The sequence below is a fragment of the Mus caroli genome, unplaced genomic scaffold (genome assembly GCF_978045245.1).
Source record: "Mus caroli unplaced genomic scaffold, Mus_caroli_1 scaffold_7, whole genome shotgun sequence".
Classification (NCBI taxonomy): domain Eukaryota; kingdom Metazoa; phylum Chordata; class Mammalia; order Rodentia; family Muridae; genus Mus; species Mus caroli.
Genome location: NW_028227262.1, coordinates 144,121,681 through 144,148,598, shown reverse-complemented (window position 1 = coordinate 144,148,598; position 26,918 = coordinate 144,121,681). Strand labels below are relative to the sequence as shown.

At 43.2% G+C, this 26,918-nt stretch overlaps 1 protein-coding gene across 1 annotated transcript; it reads right to left on the bottom strand.

The window, feature by feature from the left end:
* Positions 1-1,534: 1,534 nt before the first annotated feature.
* Pon1 (paraoxonase 1) lies at positions 1,535-26,578 on the bottom strand. The gene is made up of 9 exons (XM_021165211.3): positions 26,214-26,578; positions 19,509-19,579; positions 17,897-17,952; positions 17,346-17,514; positions 14,027-14,153; positions 9,920-10,120; positions 8,469-8,550; positions 4,499-4,627; positions 1,535-1,930 (listed from the first exon to the last, which is right to left on the bottom strand). Exons 1-9 carry the CDS (start codon positions 26,285-26,287, stop codon positions 1,772-1,774), a joined length of 1,068 nt encoding a protein of 355 aa, XP_021020870.1. The 5' UTR covers positions 26,288-26,578; the 3' UTR covers positions 1,535-1,771.
* Positions 26,579-26,918: the final 340 nt, after the last annotated feature.

Below are 26,918 nucleotides of genomic sequence, written 5' to 3'. Positions count from 1 at the left end.
GATGGGAGGAACAAGGGTCACTGAGGAAATGAACACTCACAGCTACCTGGTGTCAAGTGCTAAGCAGACTAAAATCACTGAAATTGCGTTGTGAGGAAAGGAGTTCTTTTATGCAAATAGTTTTTACTTATTATCATCTTGGTTTTCTTGAGATCTGACTATGAAGTCATAGATTAACATGACTTGCGATTCCTGGTCCCACTGCCTCAGCCTTCTAAGTCTAGAATTATAGGCACGCATTATGATTCATGGCTAAAAAACTGGTTTGTTTTATATTTTCCATCTATGGTCCTAAATGATGACAAGTTTCAGTTTCTCATCAAAACATTCCCCGTGCCTTCCACCCTCCTCTACCCACCCCCACCAGATAAATCCATGGAAAGGATCTTAAAAATACTTCATCTCTAAACTGGCTGCCTTAATGACCCTAGGAAATAATCTAGCAGTGGATTTCTGTCTTCACACCAGACAAATAATGGTACTTAAAAATTTCTCATTTCATAACCAGTATAAGAAGAGATTCTCTTCTTAGTCATGAAGGCTGTTGATATTTCTATTTTTTAAACTCAGTTTATCCTCCTCTCCCCACTGTCTTGGTCTTCACGGAAAGCCAGAATAGTGTAAGTAAACCCAAACAAGACAACCCCATCTCCGGCATCCGCTGAGCAATGCGGGCTGGGGGCACTCAGCACTTCGACGACGATCAGTTATAGAATACTCATGAACTTAGCTGCTACAAAAGAAGCAAGTTCCTTCTTTCTTTGGACCAATATAAACCGGCCATGTAATGTGTGAAGATAACAGAAATCAGGTTCAGGCATGATAACCTTCCCAAAGATCGAAAGACTCTCCTACACCCTGTAACTACGGGAAAATTGAAAAGACCCAGTGGGGAAACAATGCACAAAAGGTCTGTGCCTCCAGGAGAGAGCGGAAGCTCTGTTCTGTTTCAGAGGAAGTCGCAGAGAGAAAGGGGAAACCAGATGTCTGGCCGCACTGGTCCGTCCATCCATTGACTTTATGAGGTACTGAGAGTGGTCTTCATGGTAATACTTTTTCAACACCAGAAGGACCTCTGTGACCTAATAGTCCCCAAAGCTGGCCACCCACACTCTCTCGAGACTCAAATGGTTTCAGAGATTGTATGTGTTATGGGGAAAGTGTATTTGGAGGTACATAGAAGGTATTTTCCCCAATGCTGTCACAGATTTCCTGGGAAAACTAAAAGGAGAAAAACTCCTCTGGCTCTTTTTGGAGGTCCGAGTCTACTTTCTGGCTCCACTGTTTCTGGGCTTTCAGTAAGACAGTAACTCAGCCCTGGTGTTTGGTGGAAGCTCAGAGCAGAGAACTAAGGACCAGATGCAACCTGTGAATGCATTTCTCCCAGTGACAAACTTCTGTCAGTGAGGTCCTACCTCCTTGAATCCCCAGTACTGTCCCCAGCTGAGGAGCAAACATTCAGCATCTAAGCCTGTAGGAACATTTCATATTCAGATCAGAACACAAGTGATGTGGGACTTGAGAAATTTAGCCATTTTGGTGAAAAAAATTTTTAATTGATAAGTGATGTCTTTAAGTAGTCTAAGACTAATATTCAAGAAACCCTTGCTAGTTAGGATCTGTTGCCAGGAAACACTCTCAGACCTTCTCATATCTGAGATTAAGGTCAGCATCCCTTAGTTAGCAAAGATCAGTGTGGAAGGCACCTTACAATATGGCAAAGGGTTGAAATAATGGCCTCACTTTCGATGACGTGCGTGCAGCTGGCTTGTCACAGATCACAGTAAAGAGCTTTGTGGAACACAGTGCCAATCAGCAGTTTCCCTTTGTACACAGAGGCGACCGTAGTGCCTTGCAGGATGGTACCATTCTCTGCATAAACTACAGTTACTTTGGGGTCTTCCGATAAAATGTTCTGGATTCGAAGCACCTGTCAAAGAAATTACATGAGGTGACTATTTTTGTTAAGTCACTTACATCAACTTTAAACTTGGAGTACATTATCTCATATAATTTCCTCAATTGCGTTCTGTTCTAAAATTATGTTAAGGTCGCTGTTTCCTCATTTGTGATTGGTTTTGATCCTTAACACTAGCAGTGCACATATGAGCACACAGTGCATGAGGCAGGGCATATAAACAAGCACGGTAGCCTGGATTGAGACCTTAGGGCACACTAAGGAACACAAGAAATGGAATTCGTACACTGATTTTCTATTTGAGGAGTCATGATTTGATTGTTCAGTTGGTTGTTTAGCACCAAGGAAAAAACATTCTGTGACTTGGAAAAGAAAGCCATCAAGGCAGAGCACCTAGTGTGACAGTGTGGGGAAGCCAGGGCCCGGGCATCAAAGGGTCAATGGCAGGATTCAAATGACTTCCAACACAGCTAGCTCCAGGAAATTGCTGCAATGTTAACTTGTTACTTACAAGGAAATCAGTAAGGATGTACCTCACTCAGTTTAATAAGCCTCTTGTTCATAAGAACTAAATCTTCTATGGGCACTGTATTAAAAGTATAATATTCTATTTCCCTTACCAAACTCATTATCAGAACGGGAGCAATTCTCTTTTTTTCCCAAGAACAATAAAGGAAAGCCTTGCTAGAGCAAAGGACCCCAGTTTACCAGATGAGCTAACAAGCAAGAACAATTGGAATTGAACATCCTGCACAGCTTTTTATATGCTGAGCACTCCACAGCATACATTTCTCCAATTCTATTAAATATACAGTCGAGCAAGCCTAATAGCAAAAACCTAGCAAAAGACACAAAAGATTGGCATTAAACACAATCATAATCTCCTGCAAATTTGGAGATAACAGGGTTGGAAGCCATTCATATTAGTTTTTTTTTTCAATAGAAAGATACAGGAAGAGGTTGTGTGTGTGAGTGTGTGTGTGTGTGTGTGTGTGTGTGATATACATACATGTGTATAGCAAGAATATTCTTTCATTTTCTATCACTGCCCCTTAAATAAGACCGTATAGCTATTTGTATAGCATTTACAGTGTGGGCATTATAAGTAATGTGAAGGGGTTTAAATGCACAGGAGTGTCTGAGAAGATCTTCCTGTGTGTGAGACCATTTGCTCTGTAAGTGAGACTCCTTGATTGGAGTTCAGATCCCTAACACCACAAAGGAGCTGGTCATGGAGACTTGAGCTTGTGATCCCAGCACTGGGGAGGTGGAGGCAGGCAGATCCTCAGCTTATTTGTAACCTATTGGCAAGCTCTAGGTTCAGCAAGAAGCCCCCTGTCAGAAAATAAGGTGAAGAAGCAGCTGGGAAGATGAGCACCATGGACTTCTGGCCTCCTCTTATGGGTGCACACGTACAAAGGCCCGCAAGTTCACACGTATACATAAACACAAAGTGTACAAGAGGATGGCTGGGCATGGATCCTGCTAACATACCACATAACTTCATATCAGGGACTTGAGCATCTCTGGGTTTTCTATCCGGGAACTATAGAAGCAGTTCAACAAAGATATGGAGAGAGGCTGTAGTGGTGCCCTAGATGAAGGACTGATGTGAGGGAAGGAAGGTTATACAGGAAAATGGAAAACAAATGGATACAGTCTATCAGTGTGACATCACGGTCTTTTTTAAACTATTGTGAATTCCTTTTTTTTTTTTTTTTTTTTTGGTCTTTTGAGACAGGGTTTCTCTGTATAGCCCTGGCTGTTCTGGAACTCACTTTGTAGACCAGGCTGGCCTTGAACTCAGAAATCCGCCCGCCTCTGCCTCCCGAGTGCTGGGATTAAAGGCGTGCGCCACCACAGCCTAAGTTGGAGGAAGTCACTATTGAAATACGGATGTGGGTACCATCCATTGCTGGCAGTTCTTACTTCCATCCTTCAGGCCCACACTCCCTGGGCTCTGAAGTGTACCAAACCTTCTTGAAGGAGCCTCTCCAGCTGACCTTCTGGCGTGCTGGAAAGGCCTGAGATGAAGCAGATCCCCAACCCTAACCTTGTTTCCCCCTGGAGATGACACCTGGCTGGCTGGTGCTGCTTCCTGCAAGCAACCCTCCATTTTTGTTTGTGTGTTCCCTTTGTTTTGATTTTATTTTTCCAGTGCTGGGTGGTGCTTTTTCTCGGTGTTTCATACATGCTAGACATGTTTTCTTTACTGTGTTACACTCCAAACACACTATTTCCTTCTCCTTCTGGTATTGGCAGCTGTTTTGTGCACAGGGGCAGGAAGGAGGAAGCACAAGCACACACACACACACAGCCCCTTGTTACTGTGTCAGCTCCTGTTGGTGTCCTTATAAAAAGGTCCCCACACCTTTGTACCCCCCAGTTACCCCGTAATAAAGGGCCACCTGTGCCCTTCCTGGACTCTGACCAGGACACCTCCACAGATCTTTTGACTTCTAAGCACTCAGGTCATCTGTTACATGGCCTCTCTTATTTGCACAAACTGGGGAGAATTGTGTTTTCAGTTGAAACCTGGTGGTGAGGGCACCTTGTGTCCACTTCACCCTGCAAACTGACCTCTGAGCCGGGGGGATTCTCCGCATCATAGAAAAAGATCCTCATTCCGTTGGGATGGCATCCCACCCAGAGGTCCCCTGTCACAGGATCCACAGAGATGTTATCCACAAGGGTGTCAAAGTCGAGGACCTGCCAAGGGACAAAAGCAGGAGCTTGAGGAGATGAAGGGCTGGCCGAGGCAGTTCAGGGGACAATCCTGCTGCTCTAGGCCACGATTCGGCCAAGCCAGCTTCACTGCAGAGATGTAGCTGGCCTTCTGGCCATTCTGTTTGGGTGCAAAGACACACTGGGTTTGGGGATGGGTTACAAACAAAGACTGGCTTTTAAGTGTTAAGTGAGATCATTTATACATGAATCTAAAACCACAAAAGTTATTTAAGTGTAGCATCAATCCATTCTTTGCAAAGAGACATGTGCATGTGATATGTTCCCAAATATTCCAACACCAAATAAGAAATGCAGATTCATTTCTGAGGAGGAACATGGAGGAAATGGAGGTTTCTTTATGGCTAATCATAGTAGGCTGTGTAGCCAGGAAAGTAATGATCACCTAGGGTCTAATTTTTGCCTTGAAGTTGAGGGAAAGTTTGTTGTTTTGCTTCCTGATGTTATTCAACTCCCTGCTCCTTTGCCGTTTCCTCTCTAAATATAAGCTGCAAACGCATGATGGCTGCACAGATTGCTGTCGTGGCTTTGTGCCGGCATCATAAATAATAGCAACAATTCCTAATTCCGCCATTCATCATCCTGGCTGCCTTCTACTGGGAAGAAATCCCATCTATTTGTTTACCTCTAATTCTCACTGGAGAAACAATATCTTCTGTGCACTTCTGAGTCCAGCGATCTCAGTACCCAGGGACCCCGGAAATAACTGGTCGTGACTCTCTGAAAAGGTCTGAGCGTGGGTAGGCAACTGTAATGTGCTGCCACTGCCCTCTGCATCCTGCTCAAAATGAGAGCTGTCCCCGCATGTCCGCCGAGGGATTAGAGGGTTCAGGCACCCTGGCAGAGCTTCACTCTCACTGTCAGGAAAAGCTGTCAGCCTTCAGCCTGGCAAGAGGCTGCGTTGGCGCCATTGGCCCGGAGTTAGCTCTCTACTGACAGGCTTGCATTAGCATCTTTGAGTGAGGAAAAGGTGTTATCTACTGTTCCACTGTTAGCACTAGCAAATTCCATGGTGGATGGTAGCCTACTGAGAACCCCCATGAGAGTGAGAGGGGTATGGGGAAGCCACAGAGCCCATCCACTCTGCCCACAATTATCATCTACTCTGCCAGGGCCTCAGCTCAGCACCTGGAGTGTGCAGAGCACTGGACAGACATCGCTTCTGTCAAAGACCAGCCGCCATCCAGCAGACAGCCTGATCTGGGTCCAGAAATGCACTCTTGCCCTGTAAATACCCAATGCCTAACCAGGTGAATAAAATAAAATAATAAAATAAAATACCATTACTATGGGCATCTGCATACCAACTCACTATCCCACAAAGACATGTGGAAGATACTCGAGTCTAAATAAGACACCAGATGGACTGTTGACAAGGTAGCTCAGCAGCAAAGCACTTGTCACTTTCCCCATAAGGCCTGGATTCTATCCCCAGAATTACCTAAATGAAATGCCCTAAATAAGGAGCTGCTTTTTGTTGTTTTGTTTTGCTTTGTTGTGTTTATGTTAACACCTGGATATTTTGAGAACTCCAGCTGACTGAAATGTGGCAAATTCTGAGTCTTAGAGTCTTGGGGGAGGAGAATCCCTTTTGAGTGTGGTAATGCACAGGGAGCAAACCATTGGTCATTAGAACCATTTCTATGTGGGCAACTGAGCAGCATCAGGTACAAGCGTATGTTTGTGTAGCTGCCCCCAGCAGCCAACCATCTCTAGAGCTTTCAACTAGCCCAAGAGAAACTCTGCAGCCATTATATGATCATTCATTTCCCATCATCCTGTTGTTCCAATAAGTTTAAAATATTTGAATTATTAAAGTTATTTTAATTATTCTATTGGGGGTAACATCTTGCTATATAACTCAAGGTAGCCTCTGGCTCAGAATCCCCCTGACTTAGCCTTCTGAACACTGGGGTTACAGGTGTAAACCACTATAAATGGCTCTAGGTCCTTCAAATAAATGAAGTCATGATATCTGTCCTCTTTGTCTGGCTTATTTCACTTAGCATAATGTCATAAGTTCATCCATGTTGTACCCTTCCTCTGTAAGACTCAATAATGTCTCATTGTATGACTACATGACACTTGGGGCAGGACATACACCATTCACCTTCATCACAGATTTGATAATTAACATCAACAAGTAGCTCACGTCTCTTGGCATTCTGAAGCAATCCTGGGCTAATAGGAAATCACATGATCTCTCCAAAGAAGAAATGTCACTGCATTTGACAGGGTGGCTTCTGCTAGGTTGGTTGTAATGATGAGAGTCGACCGTGTTCTGTTACCAGATGTGGAAGCCAGATTTGACCCCAGCCCTTACAGGTGCAAAGCCCTTGGATTCTGTGTTGAGTGTATATTGGATTGAGTTTTATTGCAACATTCCTTAACTTTCACTTTGCAGTAGTACGTGCTGTTCGAAGCATGGTCCGTTGTTATTCCCTAAGCCACTTGAAGTGTGTGAAATTTCGTTTCTCTACAGCTAATATTAAACTAGCTCTGCTGATGATTTTTAACGTCAAACATGATGTTAGATTTGATGTCGCTCTAAGGCAATTTCCTCTGAGTGAGGCCCCTTGTGATGGTTCCTGTGACATGGTGACAGAAACAGTCATGGAATTGCCAGTGACAGTGCTCCTTGCTGTGGGCATGGGTGTGGCAGCATGATATCCTGTGGTTTGTAGTGATAGGGGCCACTTTATAATGCTCTATTTGCAAACTTCCTTTCTTCCCCTTTATGCAATTCTAATTTATGACTGAAACTTTTAGCCTAGACCGGAATTAGAAGGGGAAAAGGTGAAGTTCCTATATGGAGTGAGCCCCATTATAGTAATTAAACAAATGTTTGCTAAATGCTTATTAGATATTAGGAATTCTTCCAGTAATGAACAGAAAAAAATCTAACCTGGTGGATCCTATAGATAATCAAGAAGACTTGTAAAATGTATAGTGTGCTGGTAAGAAACACTGAAAGCAAGAATTAATCCATTGAGGAATCAGGATCTATGGCAAGGTGTGGCTGGTATGCGAGCTGTTAGTAGTTTGGATTTTTAGGGAAGGTCTCACTGATGTGCCCCCATCAATAGGAAGTGAAAGATGAGAGAGCACAGAGATGTGGAAGACAGGGCCAAGGGTTTGATGCTGGGTCCCTGGGAACAAGTAGAAAAAGCAGAGGTGGCAGTGGGGGCAGATTCGGGAGTAGCCAGGTCACCCCATGCAGTCATTCTGACCTTATGGCTGCTGTAGAGGGAAATGGTGAGATATGAGAGGAGACTGTTTCTATCACCATAAAGTCAGGAGAGAGAGAGAGAAACAGAGAGAGAGAGAGAGAGAGAGAGAGAGAGAGAGAGAGAGAGAGAGAAACATACAGAGAGAGAGAGAAACACAGAGAGAGAAAAACACAGAGAAAGAGAAACACACACAGAGAGAGAGAGAGAGAGAGAGAGAGAGAGAGAGAGAGAGAAACACACACAGAGAGAAACACATAGAGAGAGACAGAGGCAGAAGAAAAAGGAGTAGCAGGGGTTGAGGAAGAAACTTGGGCAAACAACCCCAGCTTAAAGTCCTCTAGAGTAGAAAGTCTCTGGGTTGCCTAGGTGAGATGCCCTGCTTGCTGTTTTCCATTGTGCCACAGAGTAAAAGTAAACAACAAACACACAATGATACTGATGGCTCCTAACCAATAAGTGGAAAATTGCTTCACACCTACTCAAATTAGAGCATTCCTTTCTCCCTACTTTTAATTTCACAAATCAATTAGAATCTAATTATCACTCGACAAACTTACTGTGTTAATACAGCTTACCTTCAATGGCGTTAAAGTCCAATTAGCGTGCTTTTCATACACATGAATCTTGTGAGCCAGCAATTCAGCTATATAGACATACCTTCAAAGAAGAAAGAGCTCCGTCAAAGTGCTTGAAGTAATGCCAAAAGCTGGGTTGGGAAAAGTTGTATTGGAGTGGAACTTTGCTTAGAAACTAGTAAATGGAATTTATCTCCAAGCAAACTCAGTTCTGAAAGAGCTTGATGAGTCCATAGGGCACACCCTGTTTAATCACAGGAAAAGTCTTTACCTAAGGTTATAGGTACTCATCCTTGATCTGCAGAGAAGGAACCCAATGCCAACATCAGCTCTTACTATTTACATTGTACATTGTTCCCTTTGATTTCTCAACCTAGGGGCAAGCCTAAGGTTCTGCATGTCAGAAGGGAGTAAGGTCGAGCTTTGGGGAGCATCAGGAAATCCTCTTCATGACAGTCCTCTAGTTCAGCCAGAGAAAGTATGAGAGAAGACCAAGAAAAGTCTTCCTTTCTTTCTTTTATGAGCCTGATCCTAACATGGTGACACCATACACCATATAACTTCCTGCTGAGACTAAGCACAGTACATTCTAGAACAGTAAGAGAAGTAGTGTGTTATTACCTTCTGTGGGGATCAGAGACAATATGAAAAACAGAAAACTTCTGACATCACATTTTCTGTATTCCTGATGCTCTGAAATTCTTGGTGATATGAGGTGGGGCATGGATGGATGATGGACAGATTTTTATATGTACATTGATGCTACCCACAGTGTGATGCCCAGACCAATAGTGATCTCTGAACTGTTGCAAAGCCAGCATGAGATAGTACTGCATCACTAACAGTTACATTGCCTCTTTCATACAATAAGTAAGGCGGATTGAAGGAGAAAGATCCTCACAGGCCCATGCATTTGGATGCTTATTCCTTCAGTTGGTGGAACTGTTTGGGAGGAATTAGGAGATGTGTTGGAGAACGTCACTAAGGGCTGGCTTTGAGGTTGGAAAAACCTGGGCATTCCAAGTTAGCACCTTCCCCCACCTCAACATGTAAGCTCTCAGTTACTTCTCCAGCAGCATACCTGCCTGCCTGTTCCTCATCATAGACTCATCTTCTGGGACTGTGAGCCCACAATTAAATGTTTTGTTTTATAAGTTTCCTTGGTTGAACTCTTTACAGCCATAGAAAGGAAGCTAAGAATAAGAGGTGCTGATGAGGGAGAGACCAGGGCCTTGCTTTATATTGTGCTACAAGACCCTTTTCATGATACTGAACCAACCACATACAATGATGACGTATTAGAGAATCCTTTAGTATCAGTAGTGTTGGCGTTTTCTCCATTTTCATCTTACAACACAAGAGATAATCATACTATATAGGAAAGGACTATGTTTTAAAGCTATTTAAGGAGACTCCAAGAAAACTCATTGTGTTCTAGAAAGCACACATACTTGCCATCAAGGGAAATGCCAATGCCATTCGCGAAATCAAACCCTTCTGCTACCACCTGGACTTTATCTGGACTGTAGTACACAACATTGGACCACGACAGACCCAAGTACATTTCCCAGGACCGTAAGTATGGGTCAGCAAAATAGTGATCATTTGTGGCATAAAAGCTCTCAGGTCCAATAGCAGCTATATCGTTGATGCTGCAATTAAAAAAATATATATATGATTATACACAGAGAGGTAGCAGTTGAAAGCAAAAGAAAAAAAAAGCTTGATGAGATGAAATCTTCACACCATCAGAGATAGCCCAGAATCACTACAACGTCAGTTCTAGCGAATTTCCAAAGATAATAATGATTATTAGCACTGAGACATGAAAGTCATATGAGCTGTAGTGTAAATATAGCATTGTGGGGTGTGTGTGTGTGTGTGTGTGTGTGTGTGTGTGTGTGTATTAAGCCTGAGATCATTGTCAGAGCAAGGTGAATCAGCACACACAACACTGACTCCTGTCAATCAACCTTATTTAGCACAGAGTAAAAGCACTGACCCCTGTAGTTTTAGCATTGTTAGCTATTATGATATAGGGGAAGATCAACCCTTTTGCATGTTTGGGGGCCTCAGTTTCCTTCTCAGTGACGGAAGGATGATGGTCTCTTGTGTTGGCCATAAAGTTCTGTGCCTCTTAACTGAAGGAGCCTGTGAGCAAGAATGTTCAGAAATGGCTGTCTGGCTCTTTTCTCTCTGATTAGCATTCTCTCTGTGCTGCTGAAAATGTAAGATATATGAGTCTATTTTTCAAGCTTTAATAGGTACAATAGCAAACACATAAGTGACTCATTCCTTGCTGATTGAGGTGACGGAAGTTCCCCGGCGGGGGGCAAGAGCTGAGAGAAAATTATCCTTGCTCTACTGCAGAGCATATAGTGGGAAAGGCATCAGCTGTGACGCAGCCAGCTCAGGAGAGAGGGAGATGGGGCTCAGAGCCTCAGTTTCTCATCTGTAAAGAGAGCTTAAACGATTCTCCCCTCAACGTTGCACGGCTCATTAGGAGAGCCTATGGTCCCGAATCTCAACTGTGGCATCACAGTGGGAATTACAATGAGCCAGTGCTGTCGGCTTTGCAGGGAGCCAGACGCACGAAGTCTTCCATCCACAGCCGCTAGTATTACCGCAGTGGAAGAACAAAGCCCACGGAGTTATGATGAGTCTGTGCAGGTTTCGGACAAAAACTGACAAGCTGCTGCCACCTCTCTTTTAAAAGCAGATTTTAGAAATTAGTATGCTGTTCTCCATTGAAACGGAGCAGATGGGAGTGGTTTGGAGTAATAGCTTTGAAATTTGATATACTGTTTGAATCTGAGTCTGCCTCCTATCCTCACCACGTGGGGCCACAGCATATCACCCATCTTTAAGCCAGTTCCTGAAACTCAGTGTTCTTTCTGTAGCTTGGCATGTTGGGTAAAGATTAAATGAAACTGTAAGTGTGAAAACCTTGCCATACTGTCTCGTATGCATAAAGGACCAATAATAATAGTCAGGATGTTGTTATTAACATGATTAGCTTACAACAGATTTAGTAATTCAGAGATGCATACCATAAACAACCCTATAATATGAGGTGAGAAATGTACATGGTAATCTTTGTGTGCAGAGAGCCAGATTCTAGTTAACTGTGGAGCCCTGGTTGCTTGCAATCTAGCTCTATGCTGCCAATACAGAATATTTTCACAACTGGCCCAGAAAAAAAAAATACATTCCTATTCTGTAAAACCGGAAACACTTGAGTTGCCCAATATTAAATGGTAACTAAAGAATAATAATTTTTGTAATTTCTTGTTACTCCGAGTACCAGCTCTGGCTATAAGCTAATCCCAGCTACATTAATGGCTGAAGTTGTCATCTCAGGCAACAGCACAGAGAGACCAGGTCTTAAAAACAATTAAATCCACATGTGGCATATAAAGCTAATGCCAACTTATGGAGCTGCTCCCAGACAGTCAGTGACATATGTGTTTAAGGCACAGCACCTGACTGTAGCTGAGACTCCATACACTCTTACTGTTACCAGCATTGCCTCAGCGTTTCCATTTTCCATGTTTTTCTCTGAATTTTTTTTTGGGGGGGGGTGGTTCTTTAGATACTCAATGGCCTCATTCTGGCTGAGATTAGAGACATGTGCCATCATGCCTGCTTCACGTGGGCTTGTGCTGGGCATTGAACCCAGGGTTTTGTGTATGCTGGACAAGCACTTTTTCAACTGATGAACACCCCGTCTCCTAAAAGACACTTGGATAGAGACTTCTACCTTTAATCTACCTCTAACCTATTCTTGCTATGTGAATCTTATCCTAAGTATGCAGAAAACCTGGGCTTTGACTCCTACTTGGACAATAATGGATTAGTTAAGCTTTATTCAGTAACTTGACTGCTTCCCACTTTGCTTCCTTGTCTTCCACCCTGCTAGTGAGGAGGGAGAGGAGACACACAGGTCTACTAGAGAGTGTCTACTAGATGCCAAGACTTTGCTAATGGGCTGCAACAAATTCAGATCTAAATCTGCAAAAACCAAGGTGGATGAATGCTGTTCTTAAACTATACAAGAAGATGCAGGACTTCTAGAAGACCATAATAAAAGTTATAAAAGTTAGTTAGGGAGATAGTACTAGATTCTCTTAAGTCTTTCACTGGCCCCATGACCACTTCTTCATAGGCAAAGTGAAAAGGTTGATGGTTGGGGTTGGTCTGATTCTCTGTATACAAATGCCAAATTCCAACCCCCAAGATCTGGTTGCCTTCAGACAAGCAAATGCTCATGTATAATGGCCCGTGTTGTATAAACCTTGCTCCCCAATTAAAAGTTGTTGGTTAAATTAAAGTGGCTATAGCCAATTATTGGGGAGAGTAGAAGTAGGCGGGGCTTCAGTTATCAGGCTGCAAAGTCGCAGGTAAGGACCATGAAGAGAAAAAGGAGGATGAAAGAGGAGGAGGAAGAGAAGGAGAAAGAGGAGGAGGAGGAGGAGAAGAAGGAGAAGGAAGAGGAGGAGAAGGAGGAAGAGAAGGAGGAAGAGGAGGAGGAGGAGAAGGAGGAGGAGAAGAAGAAGAAAAAGAAGAAGAAGAAGAAGAAGAAGAAGAAGAAGAAGAAGAAGAAGAAGAAGAAGAAGAAGAAGGAAGAGGGAAGGATGAAGGAAGGAAGGAAGGAAGGAAGAAAGAAAGAAAGAAAGGAAGGAAGAAAGGAAGGAAGGAAGGAAGGAAGGAAGGAAGAAAGAAAGAAAGAAAGAAAGAAAGAAAGAAAGAAAGAAAGAAAGAAAGAAGGTGAGCGAGCAAACAGGAGGTCCCCATTAGATGTGATGGACCAAGGAGCAAGTGGCTGAGTGAAATGATCCCTGAGGACCGACTGATGGAGCAGAAACAACCCAGGGGAGATTCAAGCAGCAAGCACAGGAGGACCTCAGCTAGGAATTAGCCAATAAAGCATATAGAAACATAGTTTGGGCCTGATTCATTCAGTATTTATGCTAAGCTGACTAAATAAGTCCATAGGCATCTGCCTGAATTATTGGTGGGCTAGCCAGGTCATGTGAAAAACTATAGAGTTAATTAAATACTGTTTACAGCAACAGATTTATTTTGTGTTGGGTTGACCTGTTGAGATCCTCAGTTGTCTAGTTTTCCCATGTGTTATATTGCCCAGGAATCTAACATGGAGCCAAATATTCCCACTAATGTGCAAAACCCACCAGTAGTATATACAGTGCAGAGATGTATAAGATGCCCTGTGTTTGGAAGGCTGCTCTTTTGCATATGAGTCTGAAAAATCACAAAATTCACTCTCTGAGATTGTTCTTGTAAAAACACCTTTTAAACAATTTCTTGGGATGATTTGAATAAAGATACAGAGGATAGGAGATCTGCTAGTGTCCACCCAGAACAAGGAGGATGGAGGAAGAAAGGAGTGAGCCCACTCTTAGGGTTCCAGAGTCTCAAAGCATTCTGAAGAAGAGCAGACAGAAGAGTTGAATCTGCCCTGGCCAAGAAGAAAAACTAACTGTGGCCGAGCCATCTTCCTCTGTTAAGGGAATTGTACATACAGAGCACCTCAGTACCTAGGCAGAAGTTCATGTGTGATGGTTTTCAGATGCAAGAGTGAACTTTCTTCTTCTTGAAATTTAAATACCTCCACAGTGGACGAGGAGTCTGGATGGTTTACCACCAGTAGGTACACAGTGTTATCTGAGAGGAGACAGAAAAACAAAACTGGAGGCATTAGCAAAGCTCTCAGCTGTCACTTATAGCAATTTCCACCCACCTCCAGTGAATACTTAGCATGTCAGGTGGATGGAATATTTTCATCTTCAGAGAGAAAATCATGCGTGATTACCCCTAAGAAAAGTGGCTAAAGGAGAAGCTAGTGACAGGCTCTGCAGACTCACAACTTCACAGGAGAGAAAACAACTGAACTTTAGAACAAACATCACCACCATCGAAACTCCAGCAACAAGCTCTGCAGACTCACAACTTCACAGGAGAAAAACAACTGAACTTTAGAACAAACATCACCACCACCGAAACTCCAGACAGCTTGTTAAGCGTTGACAGTTCAAATGATCGTCACAGGATACCAAGCTGGGGTAAAAGGACTGAGGGTGTGGGAGCTGGACTAGATGCTGTGCCTGCTTGTAATTTACACATTGCATAGCGAGCTTGCCTGCAGTTTACACAGTGGAAGATGACAAATGCCTTAGGAAGGATGTCAGAGAGAGACAGACAGACAGAGAGAGAGAGACATAGAGAGAGAGAGGCAGAGAGAGAGAGACAGAGACACAGAGAGAGACAGAGACATAGACATAGACACAGAGACAGACACAGAGATAAAAACAGAGAGGAGGGAAGTTAGACATAAAAAAGTTAGACCACCTTCTAAGTGGTCAAGAAGGTATGCGGTAACACTTGAAACCTCTGACATATATCAAAATGGTATTTAAAGAAACTGGTACGTTGTTAAGCAGGTGTGAACAGAAAAGCTAACTCAGATGCACGTATTTTTAATTCGTGTTAGATTTAAGTACTGAAAAGAGATAGTGTAATATGATGAAGAGTCAGTGGATAATTTAGAGTCTTATAATGATCAGGGACCTTCTTTCCAACAAGATGGTATTAGAGCAGAGACCGACAAGAAGCGAGAGTAAACCAAGTGTATATCTGGAGGAATTCATGTTAAGGGAAGAGCATATGCCAAAGCCCTGAGGCAAGAGATTCCTTAATAGTGAAGCTGTGGTTAGAGCCAAGAGAAAAAAAAGTGGGCGAGCTAGGGCGGCAGAGGGAGAGGACCATGAGTGTTCTTTCGGGGCATTGGGTAGGATCTAGGTTTAATCATTAGGGACCATGAGCAAGAAAAAAACATGTCCTGAGGCTACAGCAGAAACTCTGGTATAGGAAGAGTAGAATGCATGTTATCAGAATAACACTAACCAAAAAAAAAAAAAAAAAAAAGACAGGAAGACAGGAAGGGACAGGAAGGGACAGGAGAGCCATCTGACAGGAAGAATCAAAAGTCCCTGGGGGAGGGATCCCCAGACAAAAGTGGGGATTAAAACCAGAATTCATATTGTATGCAGGAGATTCGACCTCTAGAAGTTGACCCTCAAAAATGTGTATAGAGGATTCACGTATAAGAGAGTCACCCTGGAATTGCTTGAAAACAGAAAAAAGTGAACCCCTTCCTTATATCCATGCAGAGTGGAGATGCTCGAGAGGTCTCACACAACTGAACCCCAAGAACCCCCAAAGTGGATCTAAACTCACAGACACAAAAAGAAACCCAGGACACAGTGCTGAAAATGACAGCTACCTACAAAAAGGTCTGCTAATACTATACCAATTTTATTTTTTTTTAAAGTATATAGATACCAAACACTGTATTTCTTTACACTTAAATTATTTTGAGAAGAAAATAAAGTGGCAAAGATTGGTTGAGCGGATAGAAAGATCATTGACAAATATATACATAAGCACACACACACACATAATCGTTGTTTGACATTTTCAGTTGAAAGAAATCAGCAGAGAGGTACACAAACAGAAGTATCCATGAAGAGCCTTCAGAAGAAGGACTGAAGATCTAAAGGGAAAATAATATTAATAACCTATATTTGGGAGCATTCTCCTAGAATATAGGCACAGACACTGGTATTAGTTTGAAATGAGTGAAAGACAGAAATAAGGAAAGAGGCAGAAGTGTCAAGCTGATGTATGAGGGACTGACTGCTCAAAGCGTTTCAGTGATGGAGGAGGGGGAAGCTATCAGGGAGCAGAAGCTGCATCCAGAAGCAGGAATGGGGGGTGTGTGGAGGGGGAGTGATGTTCTTGAAGGAGAAAATGGGTAATAGAAAAAGAGAAGGGGGAGAAGGAAGGGAGAGAGGGGGAGAAGAAGGGAGGGGTGGAGGGAGGGGAGGAGGGAGGGAGGAACAAAGAGAGGAAGAGGGGGGACGGAATGGAGATCGTGAGCATCAATGGTCCTGTCTGCTGCCCCAGCCACACTTAAGCCAGCAGAAGTCAGTTCTCTGGGTTTGAAGCTAGTATGTTGGAGATTTTACATTTCCCAGTTGTTTCTGTATGCAACTGGATTGGAGAATAATTACAGCACAAAGGAAAAGGCACCAAACAGAATGGGAATGACAGTGGATAAATGCATCGTGGATGAGAACATGCAGCTAGGACATCCACATGAAAGCCAGCATTTGAACAGTGAGCACCCAGCCAGAGTAGGGCCCAGTTGAGAGAGCTGTGCAGGAAAGCACCGAATCTACTGTAGAGCTAGGACTGCAAATGCTTGCATCTTCTTTCAACTGTTTAACACGGGGAAAATATTGCAATTAAAGCTGAATAGGTAACTATTTCGTAGACATAATAGGAATGTTATTTTATAAAATTGATGGCTTCAAAAGTCTCAAATAATTGGCATTTTCAAGTATTGAAATGATTTTTAACATGGTTTACTTAACATTGGTGCTGTGGTGGTTTGAATACACTTGGCCCATGGGGAGTGGTACTGTTAGGAGGTGTGGCCTGGTTGGAGGAAGTTTGTCACTGTGGGGGTGGGCTTTGAAGTCTCATATATATGCTCAAGTCTAGCCAAATACAGTCTCTCCTGACTGCCTTCTGGTCAAGATCTAGAACTCCTTCTCCAGAACTGTGTCTATCTGGACACTGCTATGCTTCCTGCCATGATGATAATGGACTGGACCTCGGAACCTGTAAGCCAGGCCCAATTAAATTCTTATAAGAATTGCCTTGGTCATGATGTCTCTTGAGAGCAATGGAAACCCTAGGACAAGTAAGGTCAAAATCAACAAAAATTATTCATGATTTACCTTTGGTAGGATAAGGAGAAATATACACAATTAATTTAATATTAATTATTACCTTCATCTGTGAATGTACTAATCCCATGAGGGTTAAATGAAGATATATCCAATGTATTTCCTATAATTTCTAACTCTGATACTGCTGGCTCCTTCTTGTTCAAGTCCATCAGAAGTATTTTTCCAGGCTTACTGGGATCGAAACTTTTTATTCCAGGATACTTTAGCCCCTTAAAAGAATAGTAGAGAAAAAACAGGCATAGCATAGATATTTCAAGAGCTGAGAGAGGTGCTGACTAACCATGTGTCCACTCTGACTGCCCTGTGCCATAGATGACTGCAGGTCTACCTCTTAACTTACTGACTTGTGTGACAGGCCCCCCAAAACACTCTGGAAGCAACTGGCTCCTCTATGATTATCCCACACACACCTCCTGTCACCTTCATCCACGTCTTATGTGTACACATCACAACTGCCATTCCTACAACACAGTAAGATGGCTGCCCATCTCATTTGAATGTGGACACTGGTATACAGAAGACCCAAGGAAAACTTATATTGTTAGTCCCAGAATATGTTCAAGAATATAATCAATGTCAACAAACACTCACAGTGCTAAAGAAAGTTAGTCCATTAGGCAGAATCTCTAAGTCTTCAGCACCCGTCTCTGTAGAGAAGGTAAGAAAGAAGATATATCGTTTCAAACGTGGTGCAGGAAGCGGAGGATCCTTTAGTTACCTCATCTTGCTTGAAAATGGGTCTCTGTCTTAACATTTGTTTGCTAGGTTCCTAATGAGTTCTTTCACTCAAATTCATGAATGTGATCATAAGAAAAACAAAGAATTATTTTTTTTATATTTCTTTATTTATTTTAGGCAGAGTTTGTGTTACCTGGGCCTCAACTTCACTTTGTAAACTGAGCATGGCCTTGATCCTGGCTGTCCTAGGTGAAGGGATTACAGACACATACCACCTTGATTACATGGAATTTATAAAAATACCAATATCGTCAACAAGCACAATGGCCATTTTTACTTCAAATCAATGGCTTTTATCTCGTAATTGAGATCTCTCATATATTGTCCATGGAAAGCCACAGAATATAAAACAGGTATGATCGTTTGGAAAGAGCTTGGTATTCACCTGAACTTGTAAACTCCAAATGCATATGCTGTGTCACAGCTCCAAAACAACTATCTGAAAAGGATGCTGGAAGTACATGCAGGCTCCAAATGTATGCTTCAAGTGGGAATACTTTGCTGATACCTGGGAGCATGCACTTGCTAAGCATAAATACCAATAAAATATCTCTTCAAGTGAACTACTGTTTAAATATACTTAATCTTTAAATTGTTCAATTAATATAGAGACAAATGAAGTGTTTGGTTTTGTCATATTCTCAATATGTGTGTCTATTATTCTAATACTCAGGGATATTTGACAACAACATTATACTTTCCTAGAAAAAGTGTTGTGCTATGAGATATCTGCTCACGCTTAAGAATCTAAATGACTCTTCTTGGGTAGCCTTCTGGCCTATAGGCATCTCAGACAAATAACTCCAAAAGCAAAAGCCAACAACCATGGCCCACTCTAAACACAGAAAAACTGGACCTCAAATGAGTTGACCTTCAATAACAAGTCACAGGGTTGGGCTCTGGGATGCTCTGAGTAGGTTAGCAGGAGTCGCCACTCCTCCACCTCTTTATCTTTCCTGACAGGTCTTGCCTCCCAGGATGGAGACCAGTAATTATCTTCACAGCGATCTCTGTAGCTAGATATCAGTCTATTCCCCCAGTTCTGCCTAATGAGATCCAAGGGGAAATGTGCTGAGAACTTCTGGGAAAGACTCTCCTCTCCAACACTCAAAAAAAGTACACAAGAAAACGTCTTGTGACAAATGAGAGAGTTCATTAAAGAATTACTCTTTATTTTAGCATTTATATCATTCTTCCCTCTCCCTTTTGCCAGCTCCTTAGGTGTGCCATCACAAAGCCATTGTTCTAGCTATATGTTCTGTTGACCAAACGATACCCAATCAAACTGAAACTTCTTGGTAATATGCCCATGGAGTCGAGTAATCAACTCCTGACTCCATATTACTCTCCTGGTTCAATGTTGTAATTTTGAACAAAACTGAACTGGCACATTAAGAAAATATATATAGTGATAAAATTTTTTGCATTTAAAATTTGATGCTTCATCGTCTATCCATATACATACCGATTCCTTTAACTAAATTACAGTTAGGAAGTTCTACTGGCGTTACTTCACGGAAAGCATTTAATCTTGTTCTGGGAGGGAGAAAATAATAAAATACACATTATAAATTCAGAAGGTAGACTTAAGGTGCAAAAGTAAGCCCCCAGAGTTCTCTCCGAGTGTCTTTTACCTTGAATTAGTTAGCATTCCTGGGCAATTGAATCTTTAAGACCAGTGGGGACTTAGGAGTATAACACAGAGTTGAACAAAGGTTTTTATGTTCAGAACAGGGCAGATGCACAAAGAAGCATGTGGTGTCCCCCAGGCTCTGTGCACTGCGGCAATGACAGGGACTATTTCATCGGCTGTATCCGGATTCCACTGTGGAAATGTAGGTTGAATATGTCACAAATGTCCCAGAGCTGCTCAGAGGAAGGGGTTGCTATTTCTCCAAACATGTAAACTTTAAATACATTCATAGTTACAAATCAACGAAACATTGGTATCCTGATAGAAGCATAGACAATTCCAAATGCTTACATTAAAATTGGGATGCCTTCCATGTAATTCAAGAATATACATTCTCCCACCTTCCTGTTCTGTCTAGCTCTGTAGCCCAGACATGGTGCTTGTTTTTCAGCTATGATACTCAACAATGCAGATGTTAAAAAAAAGTATTTACAACTTCAGTAAATCATATCCAAGGCCAGCCTGTGAAAAGGCATCGCACACAGGTGGGCAAGCATCTAGGCACACACATGTGCACAGAGGCAGGGAAACAGCTTCTTGAACTCTGAGGACATAAGCGTCACTGGGGGATAGTTGAGTGAAGGACAAAGGAAAAGTGAACAGATGTGAGAAGGAGACACCAGCAGGCTCCTGCACGGAGCAAAGCCATTGATGTGCCATTTGAAAGAAGCAGACTACCATGTTGGCACAGCTGGGAGATCAAAACAACAAATTATGCAGTTCCCAAAAAAATGACACAGTATATAGTTTTAATAAGTACTGACAGTTATCCAAGAGTCCCTGAAATTATCGTGTGGCTTGTGGTAAGCTGCAATCTTCTCTTCTTACCTTCTTGGCAATTTAGTTTCTCAGAACGTGAGCCAGGAGTGGGTGAAAAAATGTATAAAACTCTACCTCACCATGACTGAGAATGCAAAGGATAACGAAAGTTGAGAACATGTTGCTTCAAAAAAAGTTGAGGTATTTCTACCCTCGTGCTATTGGCTATCAATGTCACGGTCTAGGGCCATCTGGACTAATAGGGGACAGGTGCCGCCAGGTATCTCCTTCATGAGAGCGGCCGAGTTTGTCCTCAAACACGGCCAGGATGGAAGCCACTGGCATGGATGATAGAAAAAAGGACATGATCAAATAGATGGGCCAAAGTCAAGGCTGTGCTCCCTCAGTGAAGGAAACAGCTTAGAAAGCCCCCACCAGAGAAACTGCAATCTATCCCTTGACTTAGGACACTGAGAAACATTTCAGAAATGGAAAATTAAAAAAAAAAGTCAGACTGCAATTTGACATTGTCACCGTAAATGCTTATGGCAGTGCAATAAAAGGAAAGCGGTCCAGCGATGGCTTACAGACTTTTCAGTCCGAGATCCCAATCATGAAAAGCATTTTAGATGGTGCAAGCAGACAGCATGTGTGCACAACCCTGCCAGCAGCAGCAGCAGCAGCAGCAACAACAACAACAACAACAACAGCACACTTGAAACAAGCTTCACAAAGCAATCCACTAGTCCTAGGGGTCCGGGCTTTTCCTTTGCTTCGTGAGGGATTGAAATCAGGGCTCTGCACAATATCGGCTCTGCCACACTTGACCTTTGAGCTATATCCCTGACCCCACGTGGTAATTTTTTAATTCTTGTTTTGTTTTGTTTTTCCAGTTCCAATCAATTTAAAGATATTGGTCATGACTTATCAAACTTATTTTGTGACCCATCACTAGGAAAGACACTGTTCTTGGAAGAATGTGCAGTGACTGTTTCTAGGGCTCCTCGATGAAGTAAAGCATGGGTTCAAAATATTAAGGGCAGAGGTCATGACAAAAGGCAGAGGGGCAGGCAGAGAGGGGTTTTAAGCATGTGAAAACATTGAATGTGTCGAAACTTGTGGAAGGAGCCAGTGACATGTCTTTTTCCAGTCAAAGTACACAAGAAGAATAAAGTGAGACCTGGTTCACAAGGTCCATTAAATATGCAAAGTTTACACAGGACAGAGAAAGGCCAGTTGGCTCATCTGTTCTCAACAGACTAATCCCAGCCTCAGAGTGGGCAAGAAGGCGGGAACTCTGTGCCCCATTCCTCTGGGTCCACGTTTATGACTCAGACAAGACAAAACTCAACAGGATGTTATTGATACTACAGTTCAGGTCCTACACGTGCCCCTTTTAGCCCTCCCTTGTGTGTTTGTTTCCCTAATTACAGATGGCTAAGATTACAAATCTGAAGTAGCTAAGCCAAGGTTGGAACACAAACATGAAAGCAAATCTACAGTCAAGCCTCTCACTAGGCACAATTTACAGATAACTCGACTGCAGGGACAAAGAAGAAGCACTGGACACATGTCTGCCTCCGGTGTCTATCTAGCTCTCAGCTTTAAGGCTGTTCTCTGATGATCAGGAAATATCATGTCAAGGGCAAATGTTCTGGGTCTCATAGGTAAAGTTCAATGGCTGAGATACGTCCCTGATTCCAAGACCTCTGAAGTCCATCCAGAATTCACATAAACTTTGCTATGAGCTGTTCTGTACAAATAGACACTGGATCCCTGCCAAAGCACACTAGGCTCTTAAGCTACGTTGGCACTCTGTGGACCCAGGTACTTCCATTTGTGCTACCAGCCTTTCCTCATTCGTTCTGGATCTCTCTATGAAGGCTACTGTGTGCTGAATCCCACACTAAGGTCACTTCCACGTACTCCCTCACTTAATCCTTCAAACAGTTTTTAAAATAAAGATTCATGGTTTACAGGCTAGGAGCATAGCTCAGACAGAGGTCTTACTTGGGATATTCAAGGTCCAGTGTTCAGGGTTCAGTTTCCTCTCTCTCTGTCTCTCTGTCTCTCTCTGTGTCTCTGTCTCTGTCTCTGTCTGTCTCTTTCTCTCTCTCTCTCTCTCTCTCTCTCTCTCACACACACACACACACACACACACACACACACACACACACACACACACACATTTACCTTGTTCCATATGTAAAAGAAAATCAAACACCATCTCATTCAGATGTGATCTCTTAACTTAAAAGGTCCCACCAGATATGAATGAGGCGTCATGATACAAAGCACTCTGCTCCCCGCTTCTTTATACCCTTGCATCAGCCCACATTCTTTATACCCTTTATTCTTTATACCCTTGCATCAGCCCACATTCTTTTCTCTACTTTGAATGTGCTTTACTTCATCACCCACAGCTTCTTTCTGCCTTCCAAAGCCTCCCGTGGTCTTCTGTGATGGGATCCGTAGCTCCTTCACTCATTTTCATGGACCATGACACACATGCCTACCAAGTTCCTGGTCATGCTGCTTTTCAATAATTGGGTTTGGATCTTGTTGCTTCCTAATGCCACACCATACTGAGCCTCTGGTGCACAGAGCGGAGACTCAGATGGCTGCTGAATTGTTCTATGGTACTATTACACTAGTGCATCAGACAGAGAAGAGGGTATAGATACACTGAGGGGGGCCAGCAGGGATGAAAAGCAATTAAGCCTTAGTCTGTCTATCACAAGAATTATGATAATATTGAAATGTTATATAACCTATCCCCACAGGCTCATTTGTGGGAGGTGTGGTCTCAGAGAGAGGTGTGGTCTCAGTGCAGTGATCAGAGGCAGAATTTTAGAAAGTGACTGGGTTGTGATGGAGTTTATTTAATCAATAGAGTAATGCTTTCATGGATCCATAATTGAATGACTCTTTGGAGATCACAGACACTATGCTAAGGAAAGTAGGGTTGGGTTGAAGGAAGTGGACCACTGGGCCTAGCTTTGCAAATCTGTCCTTCTCTCAGGCTTTTTACTCTGATTGGTTCTCTCTGCTTCAAGGCCATCACGTGATAAGTAGCTCTCTATCACCTGCTCTTGATACCTCACCTCATGCTGTTCTCCTTTACAGCAGCACCACAGCCATGGACCAGCCCCAATGGGCTTCAACCTCCAAAACTTTCAGCCAAACAAGTCACAAGAAGTCAGACAAACACACCAATAACTTATCAGTAGGCTCTTCTGGTGGATTTTGAGATCACATATGGCTTATTATCTGTCTAAATTTATAAATCCTACTGGGATGCGTGTTATCTTCTCTTAAGTTTTAGGAGAGAAACAGGCTGGAATGTTTCTTGGCATTAACATCATATGAGGAATTGAAAGTTGCAGAAACAAGGTCTTGTCCATGTTGCCAGTCATCCACCATCCTCACTGCCTAGGATGAGTGTGAGGTAGCAGAGATACGTTGAGGAATTCATGCTAAACTGTCACTCCCATCCAAAGAAGGAAACACGGAGACCTTACATGTCATGGTAGTAAATCTCAGAAGGAGTCTCTTTGCTTCTCCACATCACACATCCTCAAGAAGTGTTCCGTGTTGTTCTGGGTGTTCTCTAGACTTGTATGATCTATAGCATGAGAAGCTACATGCCAGATCTGACTACAAGGGTGAACCAGAACCTTTTTGATTTCTTCTTCTCTGCCTCTCCCACATCATGAAATTCTCCAAGGTGTAGGATGGGACTGCACAGATTCTGTGACTTGCCTTCAACTCCTGATGTATAGGCCAAACCCCTGCTTGCAAGTAATCAAATCCTGCAGAATATATCTATTCTGAGGGAGAGCTTCCCTTGATACCCAGATACATCAAAGTCATGTCTTTTTTTCTTTCCTGGCCAGGTTCATGACCAGAGTCTCATGTGCCTTTTCTCCAAAATAGGGGTAGGTCATTATTCATCCCCCAGGCTTTCTGGCTCTGGGTCCAACATGGAAGAGGGGAGGGGTTGAGTATCCCCTCCAGAAGAGCATACAAGTATCCTGGGGTGGGGAAATTTCCGTAGTAATACTGGTCTGATTCAACCATGTAAAGTGGGGCCTAAGACTTAGTATATCCAGAGAGGTTTTGGGTACCCCTCAGGCCCTTAGATCCTCTTGTGTGTTGAGCCTTTGGGGTTTCTAGAAAGTTGATATTGTTTCCCTTCCTTCACCTGCCTGGAATTTCCTGGGATTCTGCACACATTCCCAATTTAGAACTTAACTAATTTTTACATATTTAAAAGCCCAAAGTTTGACAAGGTAAAAACCCAAATCCGGCTATAGAGATGGCTCAGTGGTATCTCATCTCTGTGGTATTCTCACCACTGGGACCCATATAAAAACAGGGCACAGCAGTGTACGCCTGTAATTCCAGCATTGCAAAGCAGAGACAGGCAGATTTCAAGGCTCCTTGACCAGTCAATCAAGGCAGTCAGGGAGCCCCAGGCTCAGTGAGAGACCTTGCCTCAAAAATGATGAAGATAGTGAAGGAGGAAGATTCCCAAGACCAATACATGATCTCCTCAGATCTCCTCAGGTCCTCACATGAGCAGGTGCAGCTGTACACACACACACACACACACACACACACACACACACAAACACACACACACACACACACACTTTTCCAAGCTCAAACACTTTTCTTAGATTTTACGATTTAAGAAGTAATAATTACACAACCCAACTCTGTGTGGAGGATTCTAATTAGTGCATAAGATCATATAATTGTTTGTTTCCAAATAGTCCATGCTCATTAATTTTTTACTTCAGAGTAAATAACACAAGAGTATTGACTAAGACTTTTGCAGGAGGATGGTGTGTAGACTTTGGACCCTCATAAAGGGTTATCATAAAACTTCTTATATATCTTTAGCCTCCTACCCATTAACACTCTGGTGGGTTCCTAAATTCTTTCAAGGGAAGCAGGAAATAATACCACTGAATAGCTACTGCATTCCAGGCTTCTTGTTAGTAGTTTTCTATGTATGGTACCATGGCTGGTTTATTGGAGCACTCAGTGGTTAGAGATGCAGTGTTGTGCCCAAGATAGCTTGATCAAAGCAAAGCCAGACAAGCAGTGGAGTTCATGATGCCCCTTACCTCAGCCCAGCACCCACTGGAACATGTAGGCTACCCCAGGGATCAGTTGCTCCCGGTGGGCCAGTTATAAGCAGTCTTTCTGTCTATTTCCTTAGTGGAATCTCAGATTGAGATTCTCTAAGCCAAGAAGGTTTACTACATCTAGTACTACATCTTTTTCACTAATGTATTGACTAGCAAACTAACTCCATCCCCCAATACACACACACACACACACACACACACACACACACACACAGACACACACACACACACACACACGCTCACACACACACACCAGTCTGGTATTTGGCATTTATTTTTTAAAGCCAGGTTAAAAAGTGACTGTAGCTAGGCACACAGACCTTGCTGACATATTATTTGTGTACCCTGACCCTCTAGCTCTCAGACACAGGGCAGGTTTTTAAGAAGCACAGGGAAGACTGACAACATCTATGAGGCACTCTGACATGTGCATCCTACCCAGTGCCTATAGATTTAAAGAGCCAGGAGGGGTGTGGAGGAGCTCCTGGACCTCCTGGACCTGCAGGGGAAGGAACCACGTGCCTGCAGCCCTCACCCCAACCACCCCAACACAACTTACTGATAGGAAGACCGATGGTTCTTGTAAAGTGCCAACACCAGTCCCACGAGGGTGAGTGCTAGCAGCTTCGCCATGGCCTGAGACAGATAGACAGGCTGAGGATGAACAAGTGCAGCAACGCTGGTCAGTCCTGAGACCTGCAGCCCCGTGGCTCTTACAACTCTGGATTGGCCGGCCTGAGCCCGTCTGAGGCCCGCCCCCGGGCGCCACAGCTCCAATTTAGCCAGAGTCCTCCAGAGGCACTCTGCTGGCTAGGTGCTTCATTTCCCTCATCTACCCAACCCATCCCCCAATTATAAGGCGAGAAAAGGCAGACATAAACTGGTCTGGAGGGGATTAAGCAAGCAGGAGGAAACAGAGAGCCCTGGGAAAAAATGTGCCAGGAGGGTGAGCCCTTCGCTTTGTGCCAGGAACTAAGTAAATAAACAAACAAAGCAGTTCTAATCCTTGTGGCTCAGAGGGGTTCGCCATGATAACAGCCAATTGAGAGCACAGAAAAGAGTGCCAAGGTCAGAAGCCCTAAGGTGCAGGCTGTCCTCACCAGGAGGCCCACACACCCGCAGCCTCGCAGCCTCGCAACACCAGCATTTCAGAACATCACCTTCTCCCAGTGCCGCTTCTAAGTTCCAGCTCCCCAAGACACAATATTCCACCATTCAGCATCCCTCTTATGTGGCTGAGGTTTATTGAGTGCCAGCTATGTAC

Coding starts and splice junctions, on each gene's coding strand:
- Pon1 (XM_021165211.3), bottom strand. CDS start 26,287: ATGGCGAAGCTGCTAGCACTCACCCTCGTGGGACTGGTGTTGGCACTT. Junction 14,154..17,345: donor TAGTACATTCACAGATGAAG/GTAATAATTAAT, acceptor GTCTCCTCTCAG/ATAACACTGTGTACCTACTG. Junction 8,551..9,919: donor GGCATTTCCCTTGATGGCAA/GTATGTGTGCTT, acceptor TCTTCTTTGAAG/GTATGTCTATATAGCTGAAT.